At 43.4% G+C, this 19,038-nt stretch overlaps 1 protein-coding gene across 4 annotated transcripts in view; it reads right to left on the bottom strand.

The window, feature by feature from the left end:
- Positions 1–19,038, bottom strand: part of CDC27 (cell division cycle 27) — a 59,113-nt gene that overhangs the window by 4,342 nt on the left and 35,733 nt on the right. For all 4 annotated transcript variants that reach the window (XM_074940607.1, XM_074940606.1, XM_074940608.1 and 1 more), the window contains exons 13-17: positions 17,948–18,100; positions 16,151–16,359; positions 7,676–7,793; positions 5,208–5,336; positions 1,536–1,610 (exon numbers count right to left, since the gene is read on the bottom strand). In XM_074940607.1, the coding sequence (XP_074796708.1) occupies positions 1,536–1,610; positions 5,208–5,336; positions 7,676–7,793; positions 16,151–16,359; positions 17,948–18,100 (684 nt within the window). The remainder of the gene's footprint in view (positions 1–1,535; positions 1,611–5,207; positions 5,337–7,675; positions 7,794–16,150; positions 16,360–17,947; positions 18,101–19,038) is intronic.

Below are 19,038 nucleotides of genomic sequence, written 5' to 3'. Positions count from 1 at the left end.
AGAATCCATTCCAGATTGGTAATGACCAAAAGACACCGTCATTTAATGGCTATTTGGTGCTCTACATGAAATGAATTTGTCTCAGTCCACTTCCTAGTTCTCACACCAGAAGTGGTCCTCTTAAGGGTCTGCAGAACAGGGCTGAGGCACATTGGTGGGTGGCATTGCTGCTGCCCATGCTGTATGTTCTTCATCAAGGGACGACTTCTGTTACCAGAGCTATTAGCCTGTCATCTTTCACAAGCATCACTTTCTTTTAATTTAAAATAGGTTTGTCCTAGGAACACAAAAAAGTGAATCCCCTTGCCCCAAGCCCTTTAGGTAGCAATCCCTTTATGCTATTGCCATCATTACACCTTTCAGAAGGAAGGTTTCATGCTTTAGTCTATCTGCAGTTAGATCATATGGCACGGAGTGCACGATCTAGCTCTGAACCACAGGAACTGGAAATCTCTGCAGGACAAAACTAACAGCAAGTGTAAAAGAAAGCTGCAGCCATTTAGCTCAGTTCAACATTCTGAATATTAATACGCTGTGAAATGTGACGACACGAGTTTTCATTTAATTAGAAATAAATGTACTAAAAAGGAGATGGAAACGGACTTCTCTCAAACATCCGAGGCCCAATTAGGGAACACTACAGAAGGTCCAAAATGAGCAACATAAATGCACTGGGTGGGAAGTTGCATGGGGTGGATTTTGTTAGTAGTGTTACTGTGTGGCTCAGTGGTTTAAGCATTAGATTTGAAAACCCCTAGACTCCCAATATCGAGAGGTTCAAATCTCAATAAGGCTGATTCAGCTCTTCATTCTTCCAAAATAACCTGGTTCCATGTAGTTATTGTGTCGGGACCTTTAGATGAAACAGAAGTCCTGCCTGCCCTGTGTAGGTGTTTTACACCCTATACTATTTTGCAGATGTTCCTTGTTCAGCATTTCTGATATAACAGACTAGAATGTGATTACAAGAGGTCTGTAGAAATGCATGTCTAAGATGACAGCATCATGGGTTCTATCCCCAGATGAGGTAGGATTCTATCCAGCACACCATTTCTGTACCATTATTGTATCGACCAAAGTCTTTGTACTTTTAGAGTCACATTTTTGGGGGAAGGTGCAGCAAGTATGCACAGAAAATCACGCATCTGTTTTCATACAGGCATTTTTGTATGAACCTGTTCCATAGTCCTTAGAACACACTGTCCTTCAGTGATGCAGTTATGGTGGGGATAAAGGATGCTGGTGGCATGGTGAAATCAGGCTTCAGGCTTCCACAACAGAAGTAATTCTTTCAGAAATAGAGCTCTACCAGGAGAGCACCCATTTTGATCAAAAACTAATCTCAGATGCAGTTGCCAGTTTATATGTGGTGAGGCATACATGGCACTGTGGGAATTTTCAGAACACTGTCCAAAATGGAAGCAGCTTCATGATAGATAGAAAACTAGCACCTAGGCTTGTTTCTCTGCAACAACGAAAAATCACAGGTACTTATGATCACAGCTATATTTCATAGAACTATGTTCAGTTTTTACCTTTCCTATTAAGAAGTAAACAAGAGACTCTTTGGGAACAATCTGTTTCAGTTCTTCAAGTTCTTGTAAAGCAGACTAAAAGAGGGGGAAAAAAATGTTAAATGGTTTTCCCAGTAAGTTTGAGCCAGTTTGAGCATCACTCCACTTTTATTACATCATAATAAACGGGTTAATTAAAAAACAAACAAACAGTTAGTTCATGGCTTTTTTGGAATCCATCTTGTAAACCATATAGAAACCTCAGATGGCTACTTTCCTCTGTTAACAACCATTGCACAATCAAATGTAAATGTAATATTCTAGCAAATGCAAGCTGAATAAGAGTAATGTTTTAAAATGTAAATAATGTTTTTTTCTTCCAATTTTATATGGTTTTAAATCTCTGGAGAGATTGTTTTGGGTGTCTTTAGTTAGTTTCCTACTTGGTAGACGAATTTCAGACTTTCCATTTTTAAACTAAGAAGTTGCACACTTAAAATGTGAAATCTGTGCTGAAAAAAAGGTAACTCCAGGGCTTCATTTACATCCTTACCATGAGAACACAAATGCAAACACCAAATTAATAGGCAAATAGCCCAGACTATATTTGCAACCAACACCCGCCTCCAATATACTGAGCTTCCACAAATCAAGAAAGATAAATGCTTTGACTAGGCTACTCTCTGTCATTAAGTTTTACAGTTTGAAGTCAATGAGATTTGTGCTCCTAACCACTTTGGGTGCTTGATGGAAATTCCCCCCTTAGATGTCTAAATATTGGCTTTTAGGCTCGCTTTTTAAATTATAACCTGCTTATATATGAGAGTTCACAATAACGTTGTTAATGTATTCAAAGTTCAATAACTTTTCACTGTTAACATTGAAGCAGCTTTGTTTTGAAGTGACAAAGTTTTCATGTTACCAAGAAAAAAGCTTAAATAAAAATACAATTTTAGCTTCTGATCCTGCAAACACTTATGCACACGTTTAACTTTACTCACATGAATAATCTATTAACTTCAAAGGGACTACTCATGTGCTTACAGTTATGTATTGAGTTAAGTGTTTGCAGGATTATGCCTTAACCCTTAGTATTTTGTTTATTAAAATTCAAATGTAAATCAAAAAACTGAGAAGACACCCTACCAGTAGAATTTAAAATCAAGTAGAATTTATAATTTAGTTCCTTATAAATTTTAATATTGCAAGGTATAACTAACTTTTACAAACACTCAGTCTGATTTAAATCAATGATTTATTTATTTATTTATTTTTAAAGTCAAGGGATTTATATCATAATCTTTAAAAATTGCTAAACAGTGGGCAAATGATACCTTGTAATGGTAAAGTGACAGCAAAGATAAAAAGATAATAAATAAATAAAGATCAGGCAATTCAAGGAAGTGCAAAATCCCTGACACCTGAATAGCAGATCATTGATATGGTCTCTACTGGGATAAGTGCGGAGAGTCTTGGTGTTCTATTGAAGAATATGGGCTAACTGATGCTACTGTCAGACTGCGACCGCATGAAAGTGCAGTTGGTGAGCTCAGACAGTGCAATGTGCTAAATGTCATGGCGTTTTGGTTACATTAAAAAAGTTAAGGGTCTGATCTTTTTAAATCCAGAGATTATTTAAATGCATGTTGCTGCTTGTGCAGCTAAATTTCCTTCTTGTAAAATCTAAGGCTGAACAAGGCTAGGCACTGTCAGCAATTGTATATGTACTTCCATAGGAAAGAAGTGCTTTTGGAACACTTCGGTATCTTTTCTGCATCAGACTACATTTGCTATTTTATCCCCATGGGACATCTTCCTCCAATTCTGGTTGCATTTCTCCCCTTCATCTTATTTTTAAGAATTTACACCAGGACTTTGTGTTAAAATCCTTAATTTTAGAGAGTGTTTTAAATTATCCTACATTTAGGAACTTCAAAATGGAGGTTCTCACTATCAATGTAATTTCCTCTTGTGTATATATTACAATAAGGTCTCATTATGAACCAGACTGTGGTCCTGTTTCCTCAGCTAAGCAAGACAGGAAGGGGGCATAAGGACCCACCAGCTAGACGTAGGCCATGTCTACACTACCACTTTTGTCGGTATAATTTATGTCACTCAGGGATGTGAAAAACACACCCTCATGAGCAACATAAGCTACACCGACAGAAGTGCTGGTGTGGACAGCGCTATGTCAGTGGGAGGGCTTCTCCTGCCAACATAACTACTGCCACTCATGGAGGTGGTTTTATTATGTCGATGGGAGAGCTCTCTTCCATCGGCATAGAGTGGCTACTTAAACGATCTTACAGCAGTGCAGCTGCATTGGTACAGCTGTGCTGCTGTGAGTTGGCTAGTGTAGACCTGGCCTAAGTAGCGGCATGGGAAGGAGAGCACCAAACCCATTCTCACAGGTGTAGTAAGTACCTATATAACAGTGCAAGACAGTAGAAAACCAGGCCCAGACTGTCAAGCTTTCTCTCCTTAGCTAGATAATAAGGCCTTTGAAATATAAGTTTGCTTACTACTTTGGTTGCTTGTGGGACAGTGTTATTGCACTTTTCCTGTGTAACTCCCTTTGTACAAACTCATCAATACCACTAAATTTCAGAAAAGGTTGTAAATAAGGTTCTCTCCATATCATTTGCAAATTCAAATAATCAACAGATTTTACACATCTTGGGCCTCAAGAGGCAGACAATTTTTAAGCCAACCATTACAAAAATATCTACTGCACTGCCTGCTCCCCCCAGTAGAGATGCCTCTGGCTCAACTTTAGTCCCTTTGCCAGATAAAGGGATGTCCCAGATTCTCTGCTCACATCACCAGGCCTGATGCTACCAATGCTACTTTTTGATCCTCCAACAGTTCTTTACACGAGCATGAGTTACATTGTGAATTATTTTTATTTTTTTTGTACTGCCTAGTCTACTGCTATGAGTGCTTCTGGCTAGGTTCCTAGAACAAAGATATTCAACACACACTCTCCAGTTCAAGTCAAGAAAATCAATAAGCAGGTACTCTGCTGGTTAAGAGCTTGGGGAACATTAGTGTCTGGATGCTCGGACTCATGCTCAGGGCAGGGGGGGGAGGTAATATTCTCCAGAAGAACTATGCAAGCAGTTCTAGAGTTTGGTCTTGTGAGGGCGTTCAACTGTAATTTCGCATTTAGAGTTATTGTGCCTATCAGTCTATAGGTGTTTTAAGACCATGTGTGGGAAACTAAATAAGTCAGAGATCACCTTCAAAAGACCAACCTCCATCCCTAAATTGAAAGCAGCATCCCTAACCCCTGCAGGATTTGAACACACCCCACAGAAAGATTATCCCTCAAAAAACACCTGTTATGAGGAGGTCTGTCCTTTATACAGTGCTGAAGTGGTTACCAAATACAGACTTGGTTAACTGGAGTCAAGTAGCCCTCCTAATACCAGAAGGCTTCCTTTCAAATAAAGGAGCTATTTGCATTAGTGCCAGGATGACTACAACTGCTGCAGTATTACACTGGGAAAAGAGGCAGGTCTTTCAAATAGCCATAGCCAGCATGAAAGATATATTCTTGGAGCCAAGCATAACTTCCACTATGAAGTAATAAGAATCAAGGTTTGATAAACTTTTAATTCATCATCATTCAGACAGCTGCAGACCCTACGGAATATAGAGAGACTTCAGTTTCTAGCATCCATGTCTTACCTTATATTTTTCATTTGCAAATAATACAGAGGCTCGATGAAATTTGCATAGTGGGTTCTTCGGATCAATGTTAATGGCTTTGTTTAGAGTATCCAAAGCCTTTTCAGATTTTTTCAGTGCATGCTGGACCTACAACAGAACAGAGATGATGTTAATAGACTTCCTTTTTCAAAGAAAGAGGGGAAGGCAGGATCTGACCTGCCAGACTACTAAAAAATACATTTGACAAAATCCAGTGCCTTTAAAATGCAATATTCAAATACAGTAACTCCTCACTTAAAGTCATCCCGGTTAACATTGTTAAGTTGCCGTGCTTGTTTATAGTCGTTTGGCAGCTGCCTGCTTTGTCCGTTGCTTGCAGGAAGAGCATCCCGTTGCAGCTAGCTGGTGGGGGCTTGGAACCAGGGTGGACTGGCATCCTCCCTATCAGCTCCCCGCTCCCCTAAGTTCCCTGTGCAGCAGCTGCCCAGCAGGCTATCCATTCAGTTGTCCCTCCCCCCACTGCCATGTGCTGCTCCTGCCCTCTGCCTTGGAGCTGCTCTCCAGAGCCTCCTGCTTGCTTTGGAGGAGGGGAGGGGAAGAGAAAAGGAGAGGTGGGCTAATGTCAGGGTGTCCCCCTCCCCCTGCACCTCGTTTACCTCATCTCCATAGAGCAGGGGGGACACACGACAGGGCTCAGGGAGCTTCCTGGCAGCAGCTACTGCGGTCTCAGCTTGCTGATTAACAAGGCAGTGTACTTAAGAGTGCGTCAGTGTATTTAAAGGGGAAATGTGCATCTCTCTCTCTGTCTCCCATGCTGTCTCCCCTCCCTCCATTCCTGCTGACTTGTAGAGTGAGGCTACATTAACAATGAGTTAACCCTTGAGGGCTCAGCCACTTGCTAGTTCATCATTTAGCAGTAAGGCATTCCCTGGGAAATATCCCACCCTCTGACTCCACCACCTCAATCAAGCTTTACAATCATCATCGCTGTGTACAGTATTAAACTGTTTGTTTAAAACTTATACTGTGTGTGTATGTGTGCGCGCGCACACAGTCTTTTGTCTGGCAAAAAAAAAAAATTCCCTGGAACCCAACCTCCCCCTATTTACATTAATTCTTACGGGGAAATTGGATTCGCTTAACATCATTTCGCTTAAAGTCACATTTTTCAGGAATAACAACGTTAAGTGAGGAGTTACTGTAGAGAGGCTCATTCTGGAGTCAGATAAGACTGCACAATTCACCTCTCACTAGTAAGCTTTTTACTCCCAGCTCTCACACTCTAGCAGAACGGTAAGTTGGCCCTCACCACCGAATTAGTTCAATGCCCCTGCCCTAGAACATAAAGTCAATGAACACCCATCAACATAGCAGAATCGGGGGCAGGAAAAGCTTAACCAAGGGCTATAATATACTTTGTTACCATACTACAAGTGAGAAAAGGGTCAGCAGATGACCACATAACCAACCGCCATGATACTGGTCTGCCCACATCACTCAAACAATCATTAAATGTATAAAAAACAGCTTTCTATATTAGAACAGAGCATTTGCTCTAGTTGTACAAATCCTTCACAGGCAGAGGGACAGACCTAAAACAATGGCTCCGTCTTGTCAGGCCTCTATACCAGTTTAATGACAGTAAGATCTTACTATCACAGACTTTAAGGTCAGAAGGCACCATTATGATAGTCTAGTCTGATCTGCACAATGCAGGCCACAGAATCTCACCCACCCACTCCTGTAACAAACCCCTAACCCATGTCTGAGCTATTTAAGTCCTCAAATCGTGGTCTAAAGACTTCAAGGTGCAGAGAATCCTCCAGCAAGTGACCCGTATCAGCTGTGCTGACTGCTTCCTATTTAACTGTGCTAGTAGTTGGCACAAGCTGCTTAGAAATCCCTACTCTTAGAATTAAGGGTCATCACATATATAGATGATTAGGAGGTGGGGACCAAGGATGCACCAAGGCCCAAAATAGAACTTAATTAAAGGTACAGTGGCGGAGCCTCAAGTGCCAGTTCCAGGGTTTGTACTGGCAGTTGAGGACCAATGAGCTAGCTACCAGTTATGTTTTTTCTCTGTGAATACTCAGTTCCTTTAAAACTTTCTCATATGAGGACTGATTTTCAGATCCCTACTCTACTTGGGCATGTGCCCACACTGTGAAAGTACAAAAATTGCTCAAGCGTGAACACAAATGCTATCACCTACATGAGCCCAACTGTCCAGTTTTGAGGATGTAAATTTTAAACACTTATGGACGCACAGATGATAGCATTGTTCCAGGACAAATACAGGTGTTTACAGCTGCAAAAAAACAGAAATGTGTGCAAAATTGCATTCACACACACAAGTGGAAGAAGGGCAGGGCCTTTGCTAAAAGTCTGGTCCATAATATGCTTTTTCTATTGTGAGCACACACAATAAAAAGCAGATTAAACAGAACAAAGGATAGAATTACCAGTAAATGCAATCTACTTACTACTCCAATGTGACAGAGTAAGACTGAGCTCTGAGGATTGATATCGAGTGCTTTCTGGAAATGCATTTCTGCTAGGCTGAATTTCTCCTGTTTGTAATAAATCATTCCCAACCCATACCTGCAAGGACAAAACAAGTGTGTCAGATAAAGTTTGATTTATCACAAACCAACCTTTATTATTAAGTGTAGACTGGCAGAAGAAAATGGTGTTTGACAGATTAGATCAATGGAAACAAACAATGAAGTTCCTGGGATTCAAATATAGCCATATAAGCCTTTCCACTACAGCAGTTTGGGTAAACGTACACTGTAACCATAGCAGCACTCAACACATTGTTTCAAATTTTGGCATCTGAGTCATGTAAATCTTCTGCTAAATAAGCCCTGGTCTACACTAGGAGTTGAGGTCGAATTTAGCAGCGTTAAATCGATTTAACCCTGCACCCGTCCACACGACGAAGCCCTTCTTTTCGACTTAAAGGGCTCTTAAAATCGATTTCCTTACTTGACCACCGACAAGGGGATTAGCACTGAAATCGGCCTTGCTGGGTCGAATTTGGGGTACTGTGGACACAATTAGACGGTATTGGCCTCCGGGAGCTATCCCAGAGTGCTCCATTGTGACCACTTTGGACAGCACTCTCAACTCAGATGCACTGGCCAGGTAGACAGGAAAAGGCCTTCAAACTTTTGAATTTCAATTTCCTGTTTGGCCAGCGTGGCAAGCTGCAGGTGACCATGCATAGCTCATCAGCAGAGGTGACCACGATGGAGTCCCAGAATCGCAAAAGAGCTCCAGCATGGACTGAACGGGAGGTACGGGATCTGATCGCTGTATGGGGAGAGGAATCCGTGCTATCAGAACTATGTTCCAGTTTTTGAAATGCCAAAACCTTTGTCAAAATCTCCCAGGGCATGAAGAACAGAGGCCATAACAGGGACCCGAAGCAGTGCCGTGTGAAACTTAAGGAGCTGAGGCAAGGCAAGCTGAGGCCAGAAAACCAGAGAAACCAAGGGCCGCTCCGGGTCAGAGCCCAAAACATGCCGCTTCTATGATGAACTGCATGCCATTTTAGGGGGTTCAGCCACCACTACCCCAGCCGTGTTGTTTGACTCCTTCAATGGAGATGGAGGCAACATGGAAGCAGGTTTTGGGGACGAGGAGGATGATGATGATGATGATGAGGTTGTAGATAGCTCACAGCAAGCAAGCGGAGAAACCGGTTTTCCCGACAGCCAGGAACGGTTTCTCACCCTGGACCTGGAGCCAGTACCCCCTGAACCCACCCAAGGCTGCCTCCCAGACCCGCCAGGTGGAGAAGGGACCTCTGGTGAGTGTACCTTTTAAAATACTATACATGGTTTAAAAGCAAGCATGTTTAATGATTAATTTGCCCTGGCATTTGTGGCTCTCCTGGATATACTCCCAAAGCCTTTGCAAAAGGTTTCTGGGGAGGGCAGCCTTATTCCATCCACCATGGTAGGACACTTTACCACTCCAGGCCAGTAGCATGTACTCGGGAATCATTGTACAACAAAGCACTGCAGTGTACGTTTGCTGGCGTTCAAACAACATCCATTCTTTATCTCTGTGTTATCCTCAGGAGAGTGAGATATCATTCATGGTCACCTGGTTAAAATAGGGTGCTTTTCTTAAGGGGACATTCAGAGGTGCCTGTTCCTGCTGGCCTGTTTGCCTGTGGCTGAACAGAAATGTTCCCCGTTGTTAGCCATGGGGAGGGGGAGGGGTTAGCCACGTGGTGGGGGGAGGCAAAATGCAACCTTGGAACGAAAGCACGTGCTATGTATGTAATGTTAACTGCAGGGTTTACCGTGAAAGAGTGTACCCATTGTTCTATAAAATGTGCCTTTTTAAATACCACTGTCACTTTTTTTTTTCTCCACCAGCTGCATGTTTCAAGGATCACAGGATCTTCTCCTTCCCAGAGGCTAGCGAAGATTAGAAGGCAAAAAAAATGCACTCGTGATGAGATGTTCTCTGAGCTCATGCTGTCCTCCCACACTGACAGAGCACAGACGAATGCGTGGAGGCAGACAATGTCAAACTGCAGGAAAGCACAAAATGACCGGGAGGATAGGCGGCGGGCTGAAGAGGGCTGAAGCTGAAAGGTGGCGGCAGCGTGATGAGAGGAGGCAGGATACAATGCTGAGGCTGCTGGAGGATCAAACTAATATGCTCCAGCGTATGGTTGAGCTGCAGGAAAGGCAGCAGGAGCACAGACCACCGCTAGAGCCCCTGTGTAACCAACCGCCCTCCTCCCCAAGTTCCATAGCCTCCTCACCCAGACGCCCAAGAACATGGTGGGGGGGGCTCCGGCCACCCAGCCACTACACCCCAGAGGACTGCCCAAGCAACAGAAGGCTGGCATTCAGTAAGTTTTAAAGTTTTAAACTTTTAAAGTGCTGTGTGGCCTTGTCCTTCCCTCCTCCACCACCCCTCCTGGTGCTTCTCTCCTCCACCACCCCTCCTGGGCTACCTTGGTAGTTATCCCCCTATTTGTGTGATGAATTAATAAAGAATGATGAATTAATGAAGAACAATGACTTTATTGCCTCTGCAAGTGGTGATTGAAGGGAGGAGGGGAGGGTGGTTAGCTTACAGGGAAGCAGAGTGAACCAAGGGGCAGGGGGTTTCCTCTAGGAGAAACCAACAGAACTTTCACACTGTAGCATGGCCAGTCATGAAACTGGTTTTCAAAGCTTCTCTGATGCGCACCGCGCCCTCCTGTGCTCTTCTAACCACCCTGGTGTCTGGCTGTGCCTAACCAGCAGCCAGGCGATTTGCCTCAACCTCCCACCCCACCATAAACGTCTCCCCCTTACTCTCACAGATATTGTGGAGCGCATAGCAAGCAGTAATAACAGTGGGAATATTGGTTTCGCTGAGGTCTAACCGAGTCAGTAAACTGCGCCACCGTGCTTTTAAACGTCCAAATGCACATTCTACCACCATTCTGCACTTGCTCAGCCTGTAGTTGAATAGCTCCTGACTTCTGTCCAGGGTGCCTGTGTATGGTTTCATGAGCCATGGCATTAAGGGGCAGGCTGGGTCCCCAAGGATAACTATAGGCATTTCAACATCCCCAACGGGTATTTTCTGGTCTGGGAATAAAGTCCCTTCCTGCAGCTTTTGAAACAGACTAGAGTTCCTGAAGATGCGAGCGTCATGTACCTTTTCCGGCCATCCCACGTTGATGTTGGTGAAACGTCCCTTGTGATCCACCAGTGCTTGCAGCACTATTGAAAAAGTACCCCTTGCGGTTTATGTACTCGCCGGCTTGGTGCTCCGGTGCAAAGATAGGGATATGGGTTCCGTCTATGGCCCCACCACAGTTAGGGAATCCCATTGCAGCAAAGCCATCCACTATGACCTGCACATTTCCCAGGGTCACTACCCTTGATATCAGCAGATCTTTGATTGCGTTGGCTACTTGCATCACAGCAGCCCCCACAGTAGATTTTCCCAGTGCAAATTGATTCCCGACTGACCGGTGGCTGTCTGGCATTACAAGCTTCCACAGGGCTATTGCCACTCGCTTCTCAACTGTGAGGGCTGCTCTCATCTTGGTATTCTTGCGCCTCAGGGCAGGGGAAAGCAAGTCAAAGTTCCATGAAAGTGCCCTTACGCATGCGAAAGTTTTGCAGCCACTGGGAATCATCCCAGACCTGCAACACTATGCCGTCCCACCAGTCTGTGCTTGTTTCCCGGGCCCAGAATCGGCGTTCCACCACATGAGCTTGCCCCATTAGCACCATGATGCCCACGTTGCCAGGGTCTGTGCTTTGAGAGAAGTCTGTGTCCATGTCCTCATCACTCTCATCACCGTGCTGACGTCGCCTACTCGCCTGGTTTCGCTTTGCCAGGTTCTGGTGCTGCATATACTGCTGGATAATGCATGTGGTGTTTAATGTGCTCTAAATTGCCAAAGTGATCTAAGCGGGCTCCATGCTTGCCGTGGTATGGCATCTGCACAGAAAAAAGGCACAGAACGATTGTCTGCCGTTGCCCTGACGGAGGGAGGGGCGACTGACGACATGGCTTACAGGGTTGGCTTACAGGGAACTAAAATCAACAAAAGGGGGTGGCTTTGCGAGAAACTGAATGGCCCCCTCAAGGCTAGAACTCAAAACTGGGTTTAGCAGGCCGTTGATTTCACAGAGGGAGGGAAGGAGGAGAAAATGAATACAAAACAAATCTGGTCTATTTCTTGTTTTGAGCCACTTCATCTATCTTTATACATCTTGCTGGCAGCAGACTGTGCAGTATGACTGCTAGCCATTGTCATCTCCTGGGTGCTCGGCAGAAGACGGTGCAGTATGACTACTGGCCATTGTCTTCTGCTAGCTGCAGATTAAAAGACAGTGCACTGCCGGTAGGACTAAATCGCCATGAGACGAAACTTAAAAGGGAAATGACCTGGCTGAGTCACTCCCATGTTTGCCCAGGCGCCCCTGACCTCATCGAGGTCAGTTAAAAGAGCACCCAGGACTATGTCGACGACGGCTACCAGTCATACTGCACTGACTGCTGCCAAAAGGCAATAAACTGCTGCTGTGTAGCAATGCAGTACTACGACTGCCAGCACCCAGGAGACGTACGGTGACGGTGAGCTGAGCGGGCTCCATGCTTGCCGTGGTATGGCGTCTGCACAGGTAACTCAAGAAAAAAGGCGCTAAACTATTGTCTGCCCTTGCTTTCACAGAGGGAGGGAGGGAACTGGGACCTGACGATATGTATCCAGAACCACCCGCGACAATGTTTTAGCCCCATCAGGCACTGGGATTTCTACCCAGAATTCAAATGGGCAGGGGAAACTGCGGGAACTGTGGGCTAGCTACCCCCAGTGCAACGCTCCGGAAGTCGACAGTTGCCTCAGTACTGTGGACACACTCCGCCGACTACATGCACTTAGAGCATTTGTGTGGCAGGACACACAATCGACTGTATAAAAACACTTTCTACAAAACCAACTTCTATAAATTCGACCTAATTTCGTAGTGTAGACATACACAAACAGTGAATCTGGCCTATTTTAGGGTAAGTGGGAGCAACTCCATGGACTTCAATAGACAGTTTATGCCAGTCATACCTTTAATGTCCCAGGCACTAGTGACTACGTTAGCTCAGAGAGTAACCCCTTCATTCACAAACTAGCTATAACATCTACTAATTCACAATTGGGTTTTGGCACCAGTTCACCCTGCCCAGCTGGAAGATGAATAACTGTAGCTGAAGCACTTTAAACTGATTAGACAAGGAAATTTGATCTGAAGTTAAAGTGTATACAGAGCTACAAAGAAGAAGCAGCAACTATGCACTCCAGAGTGGAATCTTTTGGCCAGCAGTATCCACTGGCTTGCACCTGAAGTTTACTCCATGTTGGTTAACTAGCCATCCTCCAAGCTGTGAGGTGCAGTGAAGCTGGCCTTGGAGGCAATATTAATGGAGGCTATACAGAGAGAGCTTCATCACATCTGGGTACTGAAACTGCCTGGGCCAAGCGGATGCCATTAGTATCACAGACGCAGTTTCTTGGCTAAACTCTCTCAACACCCTCAAAGTCAGAGGGATTGGTGAGCAAGCACACATCAGTCCAGTAGACCATGGAATAAGGAACACATCCAATTGTTGTATTATATGTTCCTGGGTGGGGGTGACAAGTGACTCCGGAGTATGGCACCTATAACAATATTTGAACCCTGACAAGAGAACTTGGTACCTCCTATCTACTTTCTATGATGTTGGAGGTATGCTGTCTGTCACCATAGCTGTGCCAGTTCTAACAGATCTTCATTAACTGGTTATGTTACTCTCTCCTGTAAAAAAGTACATAAGATGTCTAATAATTTGTGAGATTTTTTGTGTATGATCCCCATCATAACCTAATGTTTCAGCTAGCCATTCTTCTAAGGAGATCCTGAAAGGTCTTATATGGATGTGATGGCATAGCTAGACCTATAGCTGTATCAGGTGAGAGTGAAGAAATGGCAGCTGGAGTTAGGTTGGCAGAGTGATGTTGCTCCTCAAAGGCCTGCAGTTGCAGTAATGGAGCAGGAGGGATCTGAGGACACTGACAGGGTTGAACTCTTGTAGACTCTACAGGGGAATGTGATCTGACCCTGGAGCAGGTAGAGGAGGTGGGCTTTCTAATGTGTTGAGGACTCCAAAGAGCCCAGTAAGGCTAGGAGTGAGATCCCTGGGCAAAACTGTGTAAGCAGCCTGGGAAGTCCCCAAGAAGAATGTCCCTCCCTATTAAACCTGTGCCTACATTGATGTCCATGTGCCCTAGAAGCCTTGTCAGAGGTATGGTAGACTGAAGAGTAATTAGGAGAATCCTCCCTATTCTGGTCTAAAGGTTGATGGGGAGAAGAAATACTCATTCTCTAGAGATGGAGTAGACCAAGCAGGAGTCCTTATAATTTCTTTAGAGACATCTCTTGCCACTGCCATATATACACACTCAGTGCTGAGAGTTTAGCAGAGCTCAATACCAATGTAAGCATTCTAATGGCTAAGGAAAAACAGAAGAGACTCAGGACATTTGGACACTGTCAAATCTCTTGGTACCATGAAGCTCAGTGCAGAGTGAGTTGGTACCTCTGACATTAAATTAAATACCCTCAGTGCCAGGACTGTGCCTATGAGATTGGTACTGACAAAGCCAATAGCAATACCACTGTTGGTGCCAGGAGACCTGAAGGTGGTACCATGGCAACAGTGTGGGCAACTGCAAGGGGCTGTTTAGTAGCTGGTACCAACATGCACACTGGAGTCTTTTGGGGTGCCCAGAGGGACAAACGCAGGCCTTGTGCTACCCTTAACCTCACTCAGCACTGAATACCTATGCCTTTTTCTTAGGAGATCCCTTGGATGGTGACCTATTCTAACACTTTTTCAAAGAGTGGTGAGGAGCCCTACCCCTCTCTGATGAAGACCCGAGAGCAAGAACTGCTGCAGCAGGAAGGGATAGACATCTCACGAAGTCCAAGGCTTAAAAATTGGTGATTTCTGTTCTACCATGAAAACTGAGTACTGGGCAATAGGGAAGAAAAAAAAAAAAATCTAAAAATCTAAAAGCATTACCTGTAAAGAAACTTAACATACACTGAACTATCAAAACTATTCTAGAAGTTAACTATGCAAGTGTACAAGAGCACAGGACACTGTGTGCAGTTCTGTCTCAGCCATGGGAAGTCAGAAGGAATTGAGAGGAGGGTTGGGCCTCCTTCACCCTTTTATGTCTTCGAGAAGGAGAGGTACCAGGGCATTAAGGGGACAGATTCAGGCATGGGCCAAAGGACACCTCTATTCAAAAGATTCCAATCTCTAGTGCATGTATATCGGGAGTGGAATACATATAGATAAGCACTCAAAGAATTGCTAATTCATTGACTGTTAATTTGGCTTCTCCAAGATCCTCTATGCTAGCCCAGATAGTATGCTTTTCCTACAAAAAGTTGCAGACAGGAAACACATGAAACTTTAGTGACAAAATTCTGCCTATATTGGGGGCTAGCTACGATCAAACTTCCAGCGATTTAAAAAAAAAAAAAACCACACTGACAACTGGATGATGCAGGATACAAGGCAGCTGGAAAGGAGAAGGAGAGAGATGGAAAATGACAAAAAAACAAAAAGCTCTTCACTAAGAATGTATTCTGCTTTAAAATCAGATAATCCTGACAAAGGCAAGAATTAGGGGAAGGAGATCAACAAAAAAAACAACCAACCAACCAAACCAGTAAAGTTGCTTCTCCTTCCATGGAACAAGAAATCAATGGGAATATGGTAAGTAGGTCAGGCGACCGCCTTCTGTAAGGGTAGTCTCACCAAAAACTTTGTTTTTTCCTGTCCCCCATCTGTTACTAAGAGGATTTATAGTCACTGTCTTGGCTGGCATAGAGCAGCAGTGAAGAAATGGAGCTGTGCCAGGGAACAAAAATGTTTGACCAAGTGGAAGTGGGACAATGCATCGCATGTGATGCCATGAGAACACAAGGCAATGCAGTACATGCATTTTTTTAAACAAAAAGACTAATTACTATCCAGCAACAATGATGGCGATACCTGTTGTCAGATCTCTCCTTGTAAAAGACAGTCACTCTTTTATGTGATAGGTTTCAGAGTAGCAGCCGTGTTAGTCTGTATTCGCAACAAGAAAAGGAGGACTTGTGGCACCTTAGAGACTAACCAATTTATTTGAGCATAAGCTTTTGTGAATGCATCCGGTGAAGTGAGCTGTAGCTCACAAAAGCTTATGCTCAAATAAATGTGTTAGTCTCTAAGGTGCCAGAAGTCCTCCTTTTCTTTTATGTGATGAGTGGCAGAAATAAAGAATTATCTAAGTTGTTATAACAGAGTGCCTACACTGGCAACATGTAAAGGCAGTCAGCAATAAAATACACTTCTTCCCTTGGTGCTTTCATTAACAAAAAAAAATCCTGAAAACTTACCATGCATTATAATGTCTAGGATTGACTCGGATTGCATTTCGAAAACAGGCTAATGCTTTGTCTAGTTCTTCTGTTAACACAAATTCATGCCCCAGCAGAGTGTAGGCATACGCATAGTTTGGATCAACTTGAATGGCTCTCTGGAAGAACTTGATTGCAATGTCATGCTCCCGTTGCAAGCTGAAACAGTTTCCTGCGGCACACCACGCCTAGTAAAAAGCGACATTGCAAAGTCACTATCAAATCCCCTTTTTACAACATGAGGGTGATAAATAATTGATTTAAACTGATGTTCTTCTATTGAGCTGTGTTTTTAGAGTATTGGCATGCTTCATCCCAGCAATGAGACATGCCAGCCACTGCTAGGATGAAACCCATAATGGTTTATCTAGAGCATTATGCATACATGTATATAACAGCTTTCATCCATGGATTTCCATGGATTTCAAAGCACTTTTATAAGAATATTAGTTAAGTCTCATTCCTTGGAGGTAGAGAGGATTGGATGCATTTTATACATAGTGAAAACGGGGATACAGAGGTCAAGAGCCCAGGGAGACACAGCAAGTCAGCAGCAGTTAAATACTACAAGGATTACACAGTATGGAGCGTATAAGCAGTCAGCTCTTCAGCTCTAGCACTAGCAACAGCAGCGGGCTGGAGGCAGCTACAGTCAAGATTCAGCACCCCTTCACTCTCTCCAGCAGAGCAATGGGAAACCCACCCAGGGACACCAAATTCTAGTAGGAACCCCCACTCCCCATCCCATACAGCAGCCTGCATCACGACTTGAGGGATCAGAGCTTAAGAGTCCCCAGCAGCAACATCACCACCTCCTATTATTGGAGGCTGTATTTCTCTTTGATCTCCAGACTCCTTTAGCTGCCGTGAATGGACATTTTACTTGACATTTACTATTCTCCACTTGAAGAATTGCTTGCTGGCAACGAACATGTTTTCTGTTCTTGTTTTCCTCCTTTCTTCTTCCCAGGCCTCTCCTGTGCACCTCTCCTGTCCTGCTACCCTCCATAACCTTCCACCTTTCTCCCCAGTCTTCTAACACACTAAAAGAACACATGAAAAGGTTCTTACCTTTTCTGAACTCTAATAAATGTAAAGAACAAAAAATTATAAATTCAAATAAAAGAACATGAATAATACATAAAGTGTGCATGTTTATAGGTTACAGGTCTCATTAAAATGTGCAGGACATTTTGCACGTAACAGCCTTACACTACCATGTGTCCATACAGTCACAACTGCCCCCTCTATTGACAGCCTATTGTTTGATTCATCGACAAATTTAAGATTGTAATGCGTTACATGTTTAGAGGATATACAGCAAATTTTAGGTGGTCAGTTAATTAAATATTATTGCAGGAAAAAGGGTGTTACAGAAAGACATTAAAATAGTAGCAGAGCAGGCAACAAAATCCCTGCAATCCTGGATACCTCTTTTCTACCTAATAGAGAGCACTCCCTCCCATGCATCAGGGTGAATAAATGATAGGGGAATCTTTCTGGATGAAAGGCGCTATGCAAATGAAAGTCATAACTGATGGGTTAACGGATTTCAGCCTGTTCCATGCAGGCGGACATGCCTTTTTTACAATGGTTACAGGCATCATCCTCGATCCACCAGGTAATCCAGTAGCCTTTATATGAGACAGTTCTGTTACACAAATATACCCGAATTAGACTAGAGTTTACTGACTTTGTTCTTACTCATTAATCATCTTTAACCTTGATAAGAAAGTAACTGTAGGCAGCAACATACAGCACCACACTATCTTATACCTCTGGTGAATTTTTATCCATGTCTGTTAAATCTTTTGATAGGACTGAAAGTGCAACATCCTTCTGAAGATGCCATAGCGTTGTAGAGTAAATCTCCATGCCTTCAACTCTGTAGTTTTCAATCCTTCTTACTTCAGAGAATATCCTCTCAGCCTAAAAACAAAAGAATTTGAATGAAATCCTCGAGAAGAGCACTAAGAGGAATAGTAGGAAGTTTCAGAGATATATAAAAGTAATGGGGATGCTTAGTCTACCACCACCTATAAACACAAAAACCAACATGCAGAGCTTCAAATCTTGTGGCATTTCTAGCTTCTTATCCCAATGAAAGAAGAAACATAGTATGTTTACTTGAGACAAGCAGAAATCTGTAATAGCCCCCATAACAGTCTGACTCAGATTACGATACTCTTTCCATCCTAGTGCATGAAGAGAAGATAAAGGAGTAACATTGGTAAAATGAGATCAAGACATCATGAATTTCTATGATCAAAGATTTATATTGCATAGGTGGATGGTCTTAACCACATTACCTAGCCATCCAAACACAGCACACTTCAAAGACTACATTTTTATGGATACCGGAGCATCTTAATGGCTGAAGGCCTTTCCAGCCTCAACCCACCTTTGCTGTTGCAGGTGTTCGTTTACTAAGTAAATGAAAGAGAACAGCCTGAGAAAGGTTCCCTACAATGCATAAGAGTGTGTCCATGCCAGAAGTAGTGAGGTTGGTTCACTAGGAAGTAAGGTACCATATGGGGCTACTTTTTTCTATAAAAAAAGTGTTCAAAGGAAATACAGCCTCTCTACTCAAAAATTCATTCTTGATTTTATGTTACTATGGCCAACTCAAGTTCCTTTCACAGATTTCAGATAATAGTACTCAGATCAGCAACAAGGGCAAAAATTAGGAAAGAAAAAGCTTTACGAAACTGCTGGGATCCATAGCACGGTCTTTCATGAAATATTAAGTGTCTGTACATTCCAAGTGTGTGGACATGATCAGGATGCAAACAAGGTCCAGGAGCAACTGTTTTTCTTTAAAAGAAAAGGAGTACTTGTGGCACCTTAGAGACTAACACATTTATTTG

The sequence above is a fragment of the Natator depressus genome, chromosome 27 (assembly GCF_965152275.1).
Source record: "Natator depressus isolate rNatDep1 chromosome 27, rNatDep2.hap1, whole genome shotgun sequence".
Classification (NCBI taxonomy): Eukaryota; Metazoa; Chordata; order Testudines; family Cheloniidae; genus Natator; species Natator depressus.
The sequence above is the reverse complement of the archived record's forward strand: the minus strand, read 5'-3'. Positions and strand labels throughout refer to the sequence as shown.